This window comes from Drosophila rhopaloa, unplaced genomic scaffold (assembly GCF_018152115.1).
Source record: "Drosophila rhopaloa isolate 14029-0021.01 unplaced genomic scaffold, ASM1815211v1 contig_203, whole genome shotgun sequence".
Taxonomy (NCBI): domain Eukaryota; kingdom Metazoa; phylum Arthropoda; class Insecta; order Diptera; family Drosophilidae; genus Drosophila; species Drosophila rhopaloa.
Window position 1 is genome coordinate 2,211,603 of NW_025335088.1, and position 17,850 is coordinate 2,229,452.

General features: G+C 38.1%; 1 protein-coding gene across 4 annotated transcripts; it reads left to right on the forward strand.

Moving 5' to 3' along the window:
• Nucleotides 1–2,887: 2,887 nt before the first annotated feature.
• LOC108044945 (homeobox protein onecut) lies at nt 2,888–17,585 on the forward strand. 4 transcript variants are annotated; one of them, XM_017124113.2, is made up of 5 exons: nt 2,888–3,354; nt 3,792–5,571; nt 6,717–7,636; nt 13,013–13,197; nt 14,458–17,585. In XM_017124113.2, exons 2-5 carry the CDS (start codon nt 3,836–3,838, stop codon nt 14,884–14,886), a joined length of 3,270 nt encoding a protein of 1,089 aa, XP_016979602.1. In that variant the 5' UTR covers nt 2,888–3,354; nt 3,792–3,835; the 3' UTR covers nt 14,887–17,585. The 4 variants fall into 4 exon arrangements, with proteins under 4 accessions (XP_016979602.1, XP_016979603.1, XP_016979605.1 ...); XM_017124114.2 differs by having other exon boundaries at nt 2,888–2,997; XM_017124116.2 differs by having other exon boundaries at nt 2,889–2,987.
• Nucleotides 17,586–17,850: the final 265 nt, after the last annotated feature.

A 17,850-nucleotide genomic window follows, 5' to 3' on the forward strand; every position in this document is an offset into this window, starting at 1 on the left:
ATCAGTTATATGGCAGCTATAGGATATAGTCGGCCGATCCTTATGAAATTTGGTAGGTCGGATTGATTGGCCAAATATAACACGCATAGAAAATCCCAACTTCCTAACTTTACAAACAGCAAAGTTATGGCATTTCCGATCAATCAGTTATATGGCAGCTATAGGATATAGTCGGCCGATCTCGGCCGTTCCGACTTATATACTGCGTGCAAAGGAAAGAAGGGTGTGTGCAAAGTTTCAATTCGATAGCTTTAAAACTGAGAGACTAGTTTGCGTAGAAACAGACAGACGGACAGACAGACGGACAGACAGACGGACAGACGGACAGACGGACATGGCTATATCAACTCAGGAGGTGATCCTGATCAAGAATATATATACTTTATAGGGTCGGAGATGTCTCCTTCACTGCGTTGCACACTTTTGACCAAAATTATAATACCCTCTGCAAGGGTATAAAAAGGGATACTTTCGCAGCCTTTAACAATTTTTCCTATCTCCTTCCTATAGACTTCCGAGCGGCAAGCGCTTTTACCCTAATCAAGATATGCGTAAATAAATAAGAATTGTAAAATTTTATGTTAGTAGCTTACACACTGCGCGAAATATTCTGATAATCATCAAATTTGGACCGATTTCACCCTATTGTTCCTATGGGAGCTATAGGATATAGACGTCCGATCGGCACGCGCTTTCACCTTGATCAATGTATGCATAAAACAAGAAAGGAAATCTAACTTCGGGCGGAGCCGAAGTTGATATACCCTTGCAGAATACTCTGTAAATTATATTCTCCAAAATTATTCATATGATGCATTCTTAATACTCATAAAAAATCCCAACTTCCTAACTTTAAAAACACCAAAGTTATGGCATTTCCAATCGTTCAGTTATATGGCAGCTATAGGATATAGTCGGCCGATCCTTATGAAGTTTAGTGGGTCGGATTGATTGGCCAAAAATAAAACCCATAGAAAATCCCAACTTCCTAACTTAACAAACACCAAAGTTATGGCATTTCCGATCAATCAGTTATATGGCAGCTATAGGATATAGTCGGCCGATCCTTATGAAATTCGGCATGTCGGATTGATTAGCCAAATATAAAACCCATAGAAAATCCCAACATTCTAACTTTACAAACACCAAGGTTATGGCATTTCCGATCAATCAGTTATATGGAAGCTATAGGATATAGTCGGCCGATCCTTATGAAATTCGGCATGTCGGATTGATTAGCCAAATACAAAACCCATAGAAAATCCCAACTTCCTAACTTTACAAACACCAAAGTAATGGCATTTCCGATCGTTCAGTTATATGGCAGCTATAGGATATAGTCGGCCGATCCCGGCCGTTCCGACTTATATACTGCGTGCAAAGGAAAGAAGGGTGTGTGCAAAGTTTCAATTCGATATCTTTAAAACTGAGAGACTAGTTCGCGTAGAAACAGACAGACGGACAGACAGACGGACAGACAGACGGACAGACAGACGGACAGACGGACAGACGGACAGACGGACATGGCTATATCAACTCAGGAGGTGATCCTGATCAAGAATATATATACTTTATAGGGTCGGAGATGTCTCCTTCACTGCGTTGCACACTTTTGACCAAAATTATAATACCCTCTGCAAGGGTATAAAAATAGGATTTGTCAATAGCTTGTATACTGCGTGAAATATCCTAAAAATCATTAAATTTTAACCGATTTTACCCTTTTGTTCCTATGGGAGCTATAGGATATAGACGTCCGATCGTCACGCGCTTTTACTCTGATCAAGGTACGCATAAAAAAATAAGATTTGGAAAGATTTATGTCAATAGCTTTTACACTGCGCGAAATATCTTCCATTCTTGCAGGCGGTTTTCAAACTTGATTTGCGTACACTTGTTTTAGGACGAATGTGAAAGTTTCAGATCGCTAGCTTTTAAACTGAGCTCGCAAACGGTATTGAAACAGACGGACAGACGGACGGACGGACAGACGGACAGACGGACAGACGGACATGGCTATATCGACTCCCCTATTGATCCTGATCAAGAATATATATACTTTATAGGGTCGGAAACGTCTCCTTCACTGCGTTACAAACTTCTGACCAAAATTATAATACCCTCTGCAAGGGTATAAAAACGTATTTTTGAAATAACAATGATATGCGTATATATTGAAAATCATCGAAATTGTCGAGTTTCCCATTAATTTTCGGATCTTTGTTTTTGCAGCTATATGATTTCCAATTAAAACTGTATTTTTGAAGTGGTAAAAATTACTATATCGGAGTATGTTATATGTTTAAAAACCACGATGCAATAATTTTTTTTGCAATTGATTGTATGGTTGTCATTAATTTAAAGTTGGTATAGTATTTAAACGGTTGATTCAGTACAATAGGCCCACTGGTGTCTTGTAGGCATCCCGAAAGGGCAACCGATTTAACCTTAAGACTATTGAAATGGTGTCTTAGGTGCTGGCATAGTTTAGAATAGTACAAGCACCAGATGTGAAGATTCTTTGAAACAGTGTTTAGAAATTTAAAAACTTCAAACATGAATCTATACATTTTATAAAAACTTATATCGTCTTATCTTACTAGAAATGCTCTGAAAATAACAACCGAAGGCCTTTCGTAAATAAGAACTTTACTGCCTTTTAATGTGTACTTTCAATAACTTGTTTATCAAAGAAATATATCATGTTCCAATGTAGTTCGCGAAGAGAGTAGTTTACGTTCCAGCTCACTTTCTCACAGTGCGCATGATCGAGCCTAGGGGTGGGGTATATGGCTTATGGTGCAGTACCTGCCTGTGGCAACCCTTAGCTCGGTGGTGGTGCGTTGTGGCCGTTCATTTCATTTCAGTTCAGTTCCGTTCTGTTTGGTTTGGTTCCGTTCAGTTCGAATTGGGTATAATTCGCGTGAGGCTGAGACTTCATGAAACGCAGCGGTCACATAACAAACTTTCGGAAAAACCACCCACATGTGTGTACATGTATGTACACACGTACAGGCGTAGAGAATTTTCTAGCCGAAGGTTTCAGTTGTGAAAACAAACGAGCCGTTGTGACTGGACCTCTAGGTTTTCATCATCCAGTCAAAAGCTGCCTTATTTTTAAAAATATATCCTGACTAGTTAGAGTGTCGAGTGTCGAATTATTTATTTTGCTTTACCTGAATTGAATTCGAGATATTCAAACATTTCAGTCAAAGAAGCGAACGAAATTATATTTGATTAACTTTCGAGTGGTTTGATTTTTAATAGTGCTTTGTTAAAAATTGTTTCGATATTCAAATAGTGGGACGAAGTCCATTTTCTAAAGATGTAGCTTAAAGGCTATTCAGATCTTAGGTAAATACTTTCAAAAAATCGTGCTTAGCTTAATAATAAAGGAATAACCATTTAAGCCAATTTGTTCACACGTTAATATGAGGAAAGTGCAAGCCACCCCTACCCTTTACCCCATGCGTGTGTGTGTGAGTACCAGAATATACTTACGTGTATCTATGTTTGTGTATTTATGAAGCAACCCTTAAGGTCGGCGACGATGGTAACGATGAAAAGTGTTCGGTGCAATTAATAACAAAAAATATATTTAAATGTAGCCTATTTTTAACAGCCAGAACTAAAATATTTAAGATGCTTCTTCTTAAAGGACAGTAATAGATAACATGTTTTTATTCTCAACTATTTTGGGGATATCTTAGTAATAGTATGGTGATAAAACTAATAGAAGTTATATAAAAAAATAAAATTAACATAATTCAATTTAATTTTGTTCTTTGCAGATCCATTCGAATGTTAACGCAACTCAAGCTACATCTCAAAAGGAATGGACTCTATAAATGAGATAATTGACCATCAGACATTCAGCCAAGAGCTAGTGGAAGATGCGACCGAGTTCATCACTGTTGGGCACCACCCGGAGAGTCAGTCCCAGTGCCACCATCAACAACAGGAAGAAGGGCCTGATAACGGCGAGGATCTGGCCATGTCCATGCAAACTATGATTGCGTGCTCGAGGGCAGACGGTTCGAGTGGGGAGAAAAAGAACCGCTCCTTAAATGGATCTGGGCCCGGATCGGAGTCCGATTCTGTTGTCATGGTTATTGACGCAATGGGCCACAGCAATAGGCAGACATCATATCAACTCGTGCCTCAGCAGCTTCAGCTGCAGCAAAAAACAATGCCATTGTCATTTGGACTTCTCCATCAGGACCGGCACCGACATCATCTGTGCCAGGAGCGCATGGTCAATAGCAGCCCAGTGGACTTTGTGGCGTCAGACATCAGCTTGGACAGCCTGACAGTGGACTCAATTTCACAGGCGGTCCTCCCCCAAGAAATAGGGGATGGGGAGAAACAGAAGCTTATCATTGTCCAAGACAAAAGTCTAGATCAAGCCAATAAGCGCATTCGAATGCACGTGGATGTTGCAAGCGTAAACGCAGATCTTGGAGTGGACGTGGATGATATGGATGAAATTTCTTCTGACGGTGTCGGCTGTGACGACGAAGGGGTTACTCTAAACCAGCACCACCAGCATCTCTTGGAGGAGCAGCAGCAATACGGCCTAACAAGTCATCATCCGCATCACCAAGCTCATGCCCAGACTCTCCATGGCTTGCACCATAGGTCGGCTCAGCTGGAAATGGGCCTTGGAGGACTGCATGGCGAGGTCCTTTCGGTTATCGTTCATTCGCAGGACAGCGACAAAGAAGTGGATGGCGAAGGAGGTGCGGACGGAGAAGGAGATGCTGAGGATGAAGACGATGATGATCGAGATTCGCGTAGTCGTGGGCAGCTGCTCAGCCACAGTTCGTACCAGACGCTAACTTCGGTCAATGATCGACTTTCACCGCCTGGCTTTAGACAAACATCATATGCCACGCTGACCCCCATCCAACCACTTCCGCCTATATCAACGATGTCCGAAAAGTTCGCCTACTCTGGCCACATCTCTGGAGGAGACAGCGGCGATACAGACGTTAATGTTGGCGAGGGAGGAGGAGGAGTGGCTGAGGGCAGCGGAGTTACCCATCAGTCCGCCGACGCGGTTGGGACTGGTTCGGGCTCTGTTGGTAACGTGGCTTCCTCTGGGTGCAGCAGTACCGATTGCAGTTCTTTCTCTGCTCTTACCATGCCCTTGGCAAGTGGGCACTTAGGTCTGGGCGTGTTAGGTGGTGCCCAATCGCCCTATTCACCCTATGAAAAGCTGGCCTCGATGATTTCACCTCCGCCCAATAACTACCTAGTCGCGTGCGATCTGCACCCCTCCGTGTCGGGACGTGTTTCAAACTCATCTCAACAGCATCTAAGCCATAACGGTCACAAAAAGGACTCTACGACACCTCACGGACATACCGATGTCAACGGAGGGAAATTTGGTTACTCTGGCCATATATCTGGAGGAGAAAGCGGAGACACAGATGTTACCGGCGAAAAGTTTTCCTATCCCGACCACATCTCTGGAGGAGATAGCGGCGACGCAGATGTCAATGGAGAGAAATTCGGCTATTCTGCCCATATATCAGGGGGAGATAGCGGTCCTGATGTCAACGGAGGAACGTATGTATACTAATAAAATAGCGCAATTATTTGTTAAAGGTACAAATGATTCCAAAATATCACCAGCGACTTATTACTTTAATTAAAACCCTACCTTTTTCATTTACTCAGTTTGACAGGCAGGTGTTAAAGGTCGGTGTATTGTTATAGATGTTATGCGAACTAGGATTCAAAATTATAAAATGTATCGTACCCCGCAGCTATTATTTGCGCCAGAAAAGAAGACATGTTCGACCTTATCTTTATATATCAATCAAAAACAACTCTTAACAAGAAAAGAAGCAAACTTCGGCAAGCCGAAGTTTATATACAGTTGATACAAATCGACTATCGAAATGATATTGTTGTCCGATTTTAATTTAATAAAAACCGTAAATAGATAATATTTAAATATTACCATATCCCAAAGAAGATAATGTAACAACAATGTAACAGGCTAAGTCGATTTTGCTATACATTTTTCGATCGTTCCTATGGCAGCTATATTACATTACAATGGTGAGGCTGTAATATTAAGAACTTGTGTTGTAACTGTTAGCGCAAACTATCCAATCTCTAAACAAAATTTGTCTGCTCGCCCTTAATTATGATAATTTATTCCGTCAGCCTTAGTATTTACGTAAGGAGTAACAAAGTCACATGTCCTAGCATCCTTTCTAACAAGCTTTCTGAAGAAAAATAGGCACAATTTATTTTTAAAGTCACAGTAAAATAGATAAATCATAATTTGTGAACCTTTTTTTAAAAATGAAACCATTTAATTCTTTTTTGCGACATTTATCATTAAAACAAAAATATATACATATACTATACATTTTTTTAAAACGTTTCACAAATTAATATTTTTTTGGCTGTGATTTTTAAAAATACACATATTTTCTGTTCTGACTAACTTAAAGTAGGAAGGACTAGCATGAGGAAGGAACGAAAAATATCGTAAAATATGCTAACCACTCTGAATAAATTTATTTAGTGAATAGATTAAAAAAATTTATTTTATTTAGTATTACTGAACTACTACAGCTGATGGGCCAAAGGCGTAGTTGTTATTAATACTTAGGTGCGATTAGGTCTGCAGGAAAAAAGAAGTTGCGATTGTGGTGCACTGTGCTATTTATGTATTACAATATCAAATGTTTTTTAAGGAACTGGCTTCAAATACATCCTGACCGTGAGGTACGACTTCATATGCCGACTGAACTGGAGGCAAGGTTCCACATGCCCTCAGATCGAAGGCTGCGGCTCAACATGCCGCCTGAGCGGGGGCAGCTGAACCGAAATCTTTCTCAAACCGCAGCTCCCATTTGCCCCCCGGATTGGAAGCCAGATGATTGGAAGAATGGAGACGGAACCATCGTTAGTCTGTCCTCCGATCTGCCCGTAGTCGTGTCCCTCACTCCAACCCCGCCTCCTATAACAGACGACTCGGCGGGAACCGGACTCAAGTTGAGTGAGCGACTGTCTCCGGGGCAGAGACCACAGTATTTCCTGGACAAAGGCCAAGAGGGCAGCAGTGTCGCTCCAGATCAGTGCAGTCCAAGCATCCACGCCATTCACCAGCAGCCCCAATCCGTCCTGCTGAACGGATTCCAAGGTGCCACCCAGCAGGCCAAAATATCGGTCTCCGCCTCGCCAAAGGCGTCGGTGTCAGCTGGAGGAGGGGGACTAAGCCGCGCTGGGAGTGCCAGTGACATGGAGGAGATCAACACAAAGGATCTAGCCCAGCGCATCTCGGCAGAGCTCAAGAGATACAGTATTCCACAGGCGATCTTCGCGCAGCGGGTCCTCTGTCGCTCGCAGGGCACCTTGTCCGACCTGCTGCGTAACCCGAAACCGTGGTCCAAGCTAAAGTCCGGCCGCGAGACCTTTCGCAGGATGTACAAGTGGCTCCAGGAGCCCGAGTTCCAGCGCATGTCTGCTCTGCGGATGGCCGCTGCCCAAATCCCCCAGCGCACGCCTTTATGTGCTGGGACGCCGCTTGGGTCAGCAGCAGGATCAAATAGTTCCACGGCGACCATGCCGACGGACTTGGACCTACATGTTGGGCCAACGATGACCCCAAGTGGTGAGTGCGATTCCAGATTCCACTACATCATATGGGTTTTTTACGTTGCATTGGATTGGGTAGACTTTTCAAAACTTTGGCTGGCATTATTTATTTAAGATTTCGCCATGGGTTAACTTAAAACTAAAGCTCAGAAGGTCAGTTGTATGTGTTCATGTCAACCATACAATTCCATACCTCAGCCTATCAAAACCATTTTTACATTTATCTGAGTCATTGTTGAGAGTGAAAGCATAGAGTAAGAATCTTTATAGAGGTTTCATTTGCTCTGCCCGCATTTATGCCAAAGCTCTGCTGAGAGCCATATTTGAAGCTAACTTCGATTTCTCACCACTCCTAGCATGTGGGAAGCACAAGCAATAGTATGGGGAGTTCTCGCACCAATCCTTAGGAATAAGAGCAATAAGTATTCACCACGGAATTCGATTCCAGTTCGATCGAACAAATGAAAAACTCTCTTTTTTTCCGTTTTCCCCTACGTGGCATCACTGGCAAAGTCACTTGAGAGCGCGGGCAGAGTAAATGACGCCTCTTTACAGATTCTTACTCTATGCCTCTATATAGATTCTTACTCTATGTCTATGGTGAAAGGGAGGTGAACAGTCAGTTTGCGGTTTACAGTTTTTTGAAATATGCAAATATTATATTTTGTTTCCATATTTAATTGAATATATTTTAATATCTGAATTATTTATTTCACATTTAAACCAAATTAAACTTTAACATAAAATGCACATAAAACAATCCTTTTTATCCAAAATGTGCACATTAGCTCAAATATTTGAACATAAATTCATACAATTTAATATGCACTGTATTTTTTGTTTTTGGATTCAAGAGCCAACCATTTATTTTTACTTTTTCATTTTATTATCAATGTACCGCAACAAATGGAATATAAACTATAATTTTTTTTTTTTTAATTTTATGCATGATTCTAAAAGTGTGTGAACCAATTTTTGTTTTTAATTCTTTATAATGGAATTCATTCCAAAGACGAACAGCTTCTGCTAATTTTGTATGGAGAAAACTTCACACATTAATGGTGCGATGCAATTAAAGACAAAAATAGTGCGAGTTTCTTCTTGTACCCTTGCAGAGGGTATTATAATTTCAGTAAAAAGTTTGCAACGCAGTGAAGGAAACATTTCCGACCCTATAAAGTATATATATTCTGGATCAGCCCTCTCACCAGGAGAGTCGATCTAGCCATGTCTGTCTGTCCGTCCGTCTGTCCGTCCGTCTGTCCGTTTCTACGCAAACTAGTCCCTAAGTTTTATGGCTTTCTACATAAAACTTTCCCAAAAGTTGTCTTTCTAAGTCGGAACGAGCCAGATCGGTCGACTATATCTTATAGCTCCCATAGGAACAATCGGAAAAATAAATTCAAAAAAATTATTACTTTTTTGTTTTTAATTTTTTTTGTTCTTTGAGACTTGGTAATATTTAAATATTATAAAATTACGGTTTTGATTAAATTAAAATCGGAAAACAAAATCATATAGCTGCCATAGAAACGATGGCAAAATGCAGCGCAAAGTTGACACAGCTTCTTGTTATACCCGTTACTCGTAGAGTAAAAGGGTATATTGTATTCGTGCAAAAGTATGTAACAGGTAGAAGGAAGCGTTTCCGACCCTATAAAGTATATATATTATTGTTCAGGATTACTAGCCGAGTCGATCTAGCCATGTCCGTCTGTCCGTCTCTCCGTCTGTCCGTCTGTCTGTCCGTCTGTCTGTCTGTCCGTATGAACGCTGAGATCTCGGAAACTATAAAAGCTAGAAGATTGGCATTTTGCATGTAGATTTTAGGAGTTCCTACGCAGCGCAAGTTTGTTTCAAAATGGTGCCACGCCCCCTCTGACGCCCACAAGCCACAAGCTGTGGCCACAGTTTTAATGCTATTATGAACATTTTAATTGATATGTATTTGTTTCGTCAATACCTATCGATTGGCCAAATAAAAGTTTGCCACGCCCACTCTAACGCCCAAAAACCCATTAAACGCTTAAGCCTGGCTAGCGCCTACATTTCCGCCTTTCATGGCCCGTAGCGCCATCTAACGGATGACTTTGGTACAGCTGGCCAAGGTGCTAATTCGAGCGGCGGAAAACATACCAGAAGGCATATTTATATTAAGTTGTTTAGCTGAGTAACGGGTATCTAATAGTCAAGGCACTCGACTATAGCGTTCTCTCTTGTTTTTAGTAATAAAGGCATAGAAATCGAAATGAAGTTTCGACTTCGGCTAGCCGAAGTTTGTTTCCTTTCTTGTTATACCCTTGCAGAGAGTATTATAATTTTGGTCAAAAGTGTGCAACGCAGTCAAGGAGACATCTCCGACCCTATAAAGTATATATATTCGTGATCAGGATCACCTCCTGAGTTGATATAGCCATGTCCGTCTGTTCGTCTGTCTGTCCGTCTGTCTGTTTCTACGCGAACTAGTCTGTCAGTTTTAAAGATATCGAATTGAAACTTTGCACACACCCTTCTTTCCTTTGCACGCAGTATATAAGTCGGAACGGCCGGGATCGGCCGACTATATCCTATAGCTGCCATATAACTGATTGATCGGAAATGCCATAACTCTGCTGTTTGTTTAGTTAGGAAGTTGGGACTCTCTATGGGTATTATATTTGGCCAATAAATCCGACCTACCAAATTTCATAAGGATCGGCCGACTATATCTTATAGCTGCCATATAACTGATTGATCGGAAATGCCATAACTTTAGTGTTTGTTAAGTTAGGAAGTTGGGATTTCCTATGGGTTTTATTTTTGCCCAATCAATCCGACGTACTAAATTTCATAAGAATCGGCCGACTATATCCTATAGCTGCCATATAACTGATTGATTGGAAATGCCATAATTCTGCTGTTTGTTAAGTTAGGAAGTTGGGATTTTCTATGGGTTTTATATTTGGTCAATTAATCCGACCTACCAAATTTCAAAAGGATCGGCCGACTATATCTTATAGCTGCCATATAACTGATTGATCGGAAATGCCATAACTTTAGTGTTTGTTAAGTTAGGAAGTTGGGATTTTCTATGGGTTTTATTTTTGCCCAATCAATACGACATATCAAATTTCATAAGGATCGGCCGACTATATTCTCTAGCTGTCATATACATAACTGAACGATTGGAAATGCCATAACTTTGGTGTTTTTAAAGTTAGGAAGTTTGGATTTTTTATGAGTATTAAGAATTCATCATATGAATAATTTTGGAGAATATAATTTGCAGAATATTCTGCAAGGGTATTTCAACTTCGGCTCCGCCCGAAGTTAGCTTTCGGGCTATATAGCCCGATCCGGCTCGTTCCGACTTATATACTACCTGCAATAGAAAGACAATATTTGGGAAAGTTTCAAGCAGATAGCTTTAAAACTGAGGGACTAGTTTGCGTAGAAACGGACGAACAGACAGACGGGCGGGCAGAATAAGAAGAATATATATACTTTATAAGGTCGAAAATGTCTCCTTCACTGCGTTGCAAACTTTTGACTGAAATTATAATACCCTCTGCAAGGGTATAAAAATATTATAGTAAGTGCGTCTTTTCTGTTGACCAAGAATGTGCCTTATTTTAAGTTGCAGAAGAAAATGTTTCAAAAAACAATTTATGTTATATTTTTATAATATTTTAAATATTATAATTGAAGTATTATTAAATAACCAAGGTTTTTGCATATTAACTTTTTTCAAAAATCATAAAAATAATAAATATAGAACAAATTTGTGTGGAAAACTGAGTGCGTCTAACCCAAGACCAGCAGTGTATATATTAAGTAAAACTGATCCTTGCGGAACTTTTCTGGTATGCGATTGGTATCAAGATTGTTTTTCATTTTATTTGCCATTATAAAATATTCCAGTTTCTTTTCCTTTATAGTCCGCATATTTTTGAAATAGTCCCATAAGAGAAAAAGTAACAAATTAAACAAATTCACTTATATAATTATTTATCCTGTTTTGAGGTCCTGAAGTAAATGGGTATTTTATTGACAAAGTTAACAGTGCTAATCGAGTTTCTTTTAGAAAAAGAAGATCTCAATTTAGTTTTATAAAAAAATGTAAAATAAACTTTTAAAATAATTTTCAAACAAACATTTTAGATTTGTCTTTTTATACCCTTGCAGAGGGTATTATAATTTTGGTCAGAAGTTTGTAACGCAGTGAAGGAGACGTTTTCGACCCTATAAAGTATATATATTCTTGATCAGGATCAATAGGGGAGTCGATATAGCCATGTCCGTTGGTCCGTCTGTCCGTCCGTCCGTCTGTCCGTCTGTCCGTCTGTTTCAATACCGTTTGCGAGCTCAGTTTAAAAGCTAGCGATCTGAAACTTTCACAGTCGTCCTAAAACAAGTGTACGCAAATCAAGTTTGAAAACCGCCCCGATCGGATGTCTATATGCTATAGCTCCCATAGGAACAATCGGATATAACTTGCAAGAATGGAAGATATTTCGCGCAGTGTAAAAGCTATTGACATAAATCTTTCCAAATCTTATTTTTTTACGCGTACCTTGATCAGAGTAAAAGCGCGTGACGATCGGACGTCTATATCATATAGCTCCCATAGGAACAAAAGGGTAAAATCGGTTAAAATTTAATGATTTTTAGGATATTTCACGCAGTATACAAGCTATTGACATGAATCTTTCCAAATCCTATTTTTTTATGCATACATTGATCAAGGTGAAAGCGCGTGCCGATCGGACGTCTATATCCTATAGCTCCCATAGGAACAATAGGGTGAAATCGGTCCAAATTCGATGATTATCAGAATATTTCGCGCAGTGTGTAAGCTACTAACATAAAATTTTCCAATTCTTATTTATTTACGCATATCTTGATTAGGGTAAAAGCGCTTGCCGCTCAGAAGTCTATATCTTAAAGGAGATAGGAAAAATTGTTGTCCCTTTTTTTCTATTTGCATATGACATTTTTGCAGTATAAAAGCAATTGACTTGAAACGATGCAAATCTAGTTTACTTATGTATACCTTATTCCTTTCGCTACTTTTTCACTTTTAGCAATTTCGTCAAAGTCTGCAAGGTTATTAAAACTTCGGCTTGCCGAAGTTAGCTTCCGTCCTCGTTTTTTTTGCATTATTTTTGGTATCTATATTTCCCCAAATAAGTTTTTTATTTTGTATTATAGTAAGCTCCGTACATAAATGTATATTCAAGCTTTGACAGGTATAAAAAGATTGAGCGATTCGAAAGCTTACCTTGTGTATGTACTATTTTATTTTAAAAATAAAAGTTTTTAATTTCTGCCTTTAACAATTCAAACCACTTCCTTTATTTCATTTAACAATATTCTGGAACATCGTTCATCTGCCGAATTTCAACTGGCACAGCTTCAGCTCCGCCCAGTGAATCTGTATCTTCGTCTGCATCCACACCTGTCATTAACGTTTCCGTTACCAACGTCGTTAATTGTCGTCGAAAGGAAGAGCCTCAGATCGAGCAAATGCCTCAGCCAAAGAAACCACGATTGGTCTTCACCGATCTTCAGCGACGAACATTGCAAGCAATTTTCAAAGTATGTATAAATATAAAAGCTCCAAAAATTAGTTTAGACTACCAATTTTTAAGGCCAAAAAAAGCATGTTCTTAAATTTATTTTTTTTATTTGACTATGGCAAATTTTACTCTTTGTAATTTTGTATTTAACATTTATTATCAAAACCCAAAAAGTTAAAACCAAGAGCATATTATATTTCAATATTTCACAATGTCCCCAAACATGGAAATTTTGTATTCTTACCTTTACATGCGGGTGAAGGGAAAATCAAATGCTTATTAGACTTTCACTTAGCTGTGCAGTGTAATTTTTCTTCGCTCTTTAATCGCACGCTAGGCGACGGTCTTCGGCTCGTTTTTTTTGTTTTTTATTTGTTGCGCGGTGTTTTTTAAAACGATTGGTCAAAATGGGACTAGGTCAAGATTTGTCACTAGATTTGCGAAAATTAATACTAAAAATTTCATCCAGGGAATCCTTAAAACGTCGTTGGGTCGACGTCTACAAGCTGTCATCGATGTTAATGGAGGACCCACTAAATATTAAAAAATTTTAAAACATAAGAAAAAAATGTGTTTTTTTTTTGACAATTCTAGGAAGTGTTCGAATAATTTTTGTGCGAGAAAAAAAGACTTTCTTGTTTAATTTGAGAATATATCTAATTTTTTTGTTAAAATATATGCTAAGAATTTTAATCTTTACTTTGAAATTTTACATTTTTGTTTACGTTATGTTTTTGTTGAGTTATTAATAAATCAAATTGAGAATCTTGGGAGTCCGAATAAATTTTGGTTGTTTTTAAAGAAGTATGCCCATATCTCGGTCTTTTGGGCTAAATTCTTGACTTTTCCCATAGCTGTGAAATATCTGTCACAGTGCCGATAAAACCCACCCAGGACTGTTTTAATTTGTAATAGCTTATTAAATATAGATGCGAGGGCTCGACCGAAATTTGATAAATTTGGTTGAATGCAAGTACCGCCACCATAAATGGTCCCTTGAAAAATACAAGCCTACAAACCGAAGTATATTTTATTTTTAGCAAAGCCAACCTACTATTCTTAACAATCCGCGTGTACATATATTTTATAAGGATCTCTGCATATTGTCGAGATTGGCATCTTGACAGTGTATTAATGGTGAAGGCTGCAATACTATCCCCATTTATTTCGTAAAAAAACTACTCAGTCTTTTTTTGAAATCCAAAAGAAGCAAAATGCTCTGATTGACATAGACTCTAAAGCCATATTAAAAGGGATTTTAAATATATATTCCTTTTAGGAGACCAAGAGACCTTCGAAGGAGATGCAAGTCACGATCGCGCGACAGTTGGGACTTGAACCTACTACCGTGGGTAATTTCTTCATGAACGCCCGCAGGAGATCGATGGACAAGTGGCGGGACGACGACTCCAAAAACACTATGCATTTAATGCATAACCGCCAGCAACAACAAGAAGAGCAGGAAGAAGACGAGGGCCACAGTCAGAGTCAGAACCAAGACCAGAGCCACAATCACAACCATAATCAGATTACGAGCAATAGTTTAACGCACGAAAACTACTCCAGCCTCCACACAACAGCCATGTCGCCGCTGGGAGCCTTTGATGAAGAGACTGATATGGACTTGGAGTTGGAAAGTCACGATTTTGATTTGGTGGACCCCGATGACCATGGGGATAACAACGACCCGAATGGTGACATGTTGTGACAGCATAGCCGAAACAGTCGTCCGAAGTGCAAGAAGCCCGAAATATTAACAAAGTGCGCCAGTACTCGCCCCTTCAACCGCCCCCACACTCAGTCTCACACGCACAGGACTCTTTCGAGGAGGGCGATGGAAGTCAATATTCGTCACATTTTAAGGAAGAACGAATCAGATTATAATGGTAGTAATAGAGAGGGCAGCTATCACGATGACCGGAATGAAGGACCGTTGAACTATTTGCTTGGAAACGAACAACTATCAGATGAGAAGATTCAAATGAAGCAAAGCTTTTGCCCAGGCATACACGAGCAGAACACCAATATCTTTATTGATGAAGTGGGCTTTTCCAATTGCTTGGATGACTTAAAGGTCATGATAGTTTGCTGAGCAGAAAAGAGTTAACAAATTTATGTGACTACTCTGAAATAGTTTAACTGCTCGAATGGTTCAAACAATAATTAAGTTAATACATTTTTGAGTTCCTTAGAAACCTGCAATAGTAAATTCTTACATTTTTTCTTGATCTTTGTTTTACGTTTTCAGATAGTTTAATTCTGTTTGATATAACAGTACGATTATTGTTTTTAATAATACGAAATTGATCTCGAATATTTGTTATTCCCATGCTAAGGGTGTTTTAAAATTTATATTTTCTTCACCAGCATTACTAGTCATATCGATTTAAATATGAATATTTTGTCAACACTATATAACTGGGCATTTGGCTCTATTTGCGTCATGAAAAATCTTGACATACGGTTATATTTAGGGAATTCATATTAATTAATTGTGATCGTTTTTTTTTTTAAGTTGCCTTCTTTACCTTATCCAAGATATCTTAGATAATGATAAAACCGCAATTTCTTAAGCTGGAGATAGTCAAAAGGTCGTTTCTAAAAGCACCCAAGTCTGTAAAAATATTGTATATAAACTTTTACTCATCTGAAACGTTCGTCACTTAAATGAATACAATAATTAATTATTTTGTTATATAATTATTTTGCTAAATAACTTGCGAATTAACTTTCGTTTTTTTAAAAAAAAAATTTCTTTAATCCCTCGGGCGACAGCTCGACATAACCCTTGACATAACCCCTTTTTGAGAGTTTATTACATTTTAACTGGCTAGATTAGTTTTGTGGAAGTATAACCCAATTTTGCTTCCACCATAAATACCTTTTCATTGATCGTACTACTTCAACTACTGCTCCTAACAGCCAATTTAATGAAACCGTGCTGAATATTACTTGTTGCGAAAAATACTGTGTACTGTGAATCAGATGTCTCATATTTTACGAAAACGCAATTAAAGTATTCACTTAAGTTGCAAAAGTTTCAAATGTGTTGGAGTGTAAGCAGTTCTTACAACAATTTCCATATCAAATATTTTGCTAGCTTACAAGACACCAGTCTATGTAATCTGTTGGTGGCATAACGCTTTATTTAAAATAATAGAAATTTACTGAAAAGTCTTGGAGTCATGTTACTCGTGTACAAATTTTTTAATCTTTGTTAATGCTATTCTTCAGTGATAATGATACACAACAAAATTCGTGGCGCAGCGGAATTGTTCGGATTATTATATTTTACTTGGGTAATTGCCGGCTGTTAGAAGCGACACCTTAACTATCTTTAGCTAAAAAACCGCGGCGTGAGTTATTAAAGTCAAATGAGTAATTAATTCTAATTTTCAACGTTGATGGCTACTATGGGCTATTTAACAATTAAAATATTGCAAATATCTGGTTCAGAATATAAAAATAATTTTTTTTACATAAGTCAATGATATTCATTATTTTCTCCGATTACGTTTAACAGTTTAAATGAATACCCTAAATTTATTTCAATCCCACAGTAGGTCTCTTTCGCACAATAAATCCAGCCACTCAGTTAAACTTAAGGCAAGCCTTCAACCTTTTTAGCTTTAACTAAATGGGAGTAAAAATGACACTGGCCTTGGGCAAATGGATAAGGCATCCTTCGCGAAGCATAAATGTGTATGTATGTAGATATATTAGTTTAAACACCATTAAAGAAATGTAAATGGAGAAACCCAATTTAAAAAAAAAAACATAATTAATAACTTCAAAATAACTGTATCTAGTCAAATTTATAACATAAAAAGAAATCAATTTACATAGTTCATGCAAATATTATATTTAGTATAGAATTATTTATTCCACATACACATTCTAGCACACTCATTCACATTAAAAAGGTTATGATGTACCTTTTGTATTTACCCTTTTTTTAATATAATATGGGCCAAATATTGATTATTAATGTGAATATATCAGATGTAACCGACTAAAAATCGTGAACCAATTGGGTTATTATATAAGAAACTGTAAATAAATTAAATATTTAACAAACCCTTCCAGTTAAGTTTGAATGGAGATATTCCATAAAAAACCCGCTTACTTCATGGAAGAAACCACAATAAATTATGATTCATCTTTAAACGATACCAAATGCTTAAACAATACTCAAATGTCATTATAGCAGGCATTATGTTAATATCTGTAGGGTATATTATGCAATAAGGGTACGCCTCTCGATGTATGCTAGTCAATTTAGTTTAAATAAAATTTAGCAACCTACTGCGAATGGAGGGTAGGCATGTTTAGGCACATTCATAATTTAAGTATTTATGTAAAAATCCAGCAATGCAATAATAAATTAAAAGCTAACTTAATAAGTAAGTACCTCTTTATGTATTTATGGAACCAAAGTTGCTATACTATTAAACATATTTATTTTAGGTCATTTATTTGTACTTAAAATAAGAAATCAAATTCTGCAGCTCGGGAATAAGGGCTTTCTAAGAAACCAAATCAATTTTTAATATATTCCGATATCCATTGAGATCGTCATTTCTATGCTGTTTTATACCCATTACTGATATCGTAAAGGGGTAATTGTGTTCATTAAAATATATGTAACAAGTAGAAGGGAATGCTTCTGACC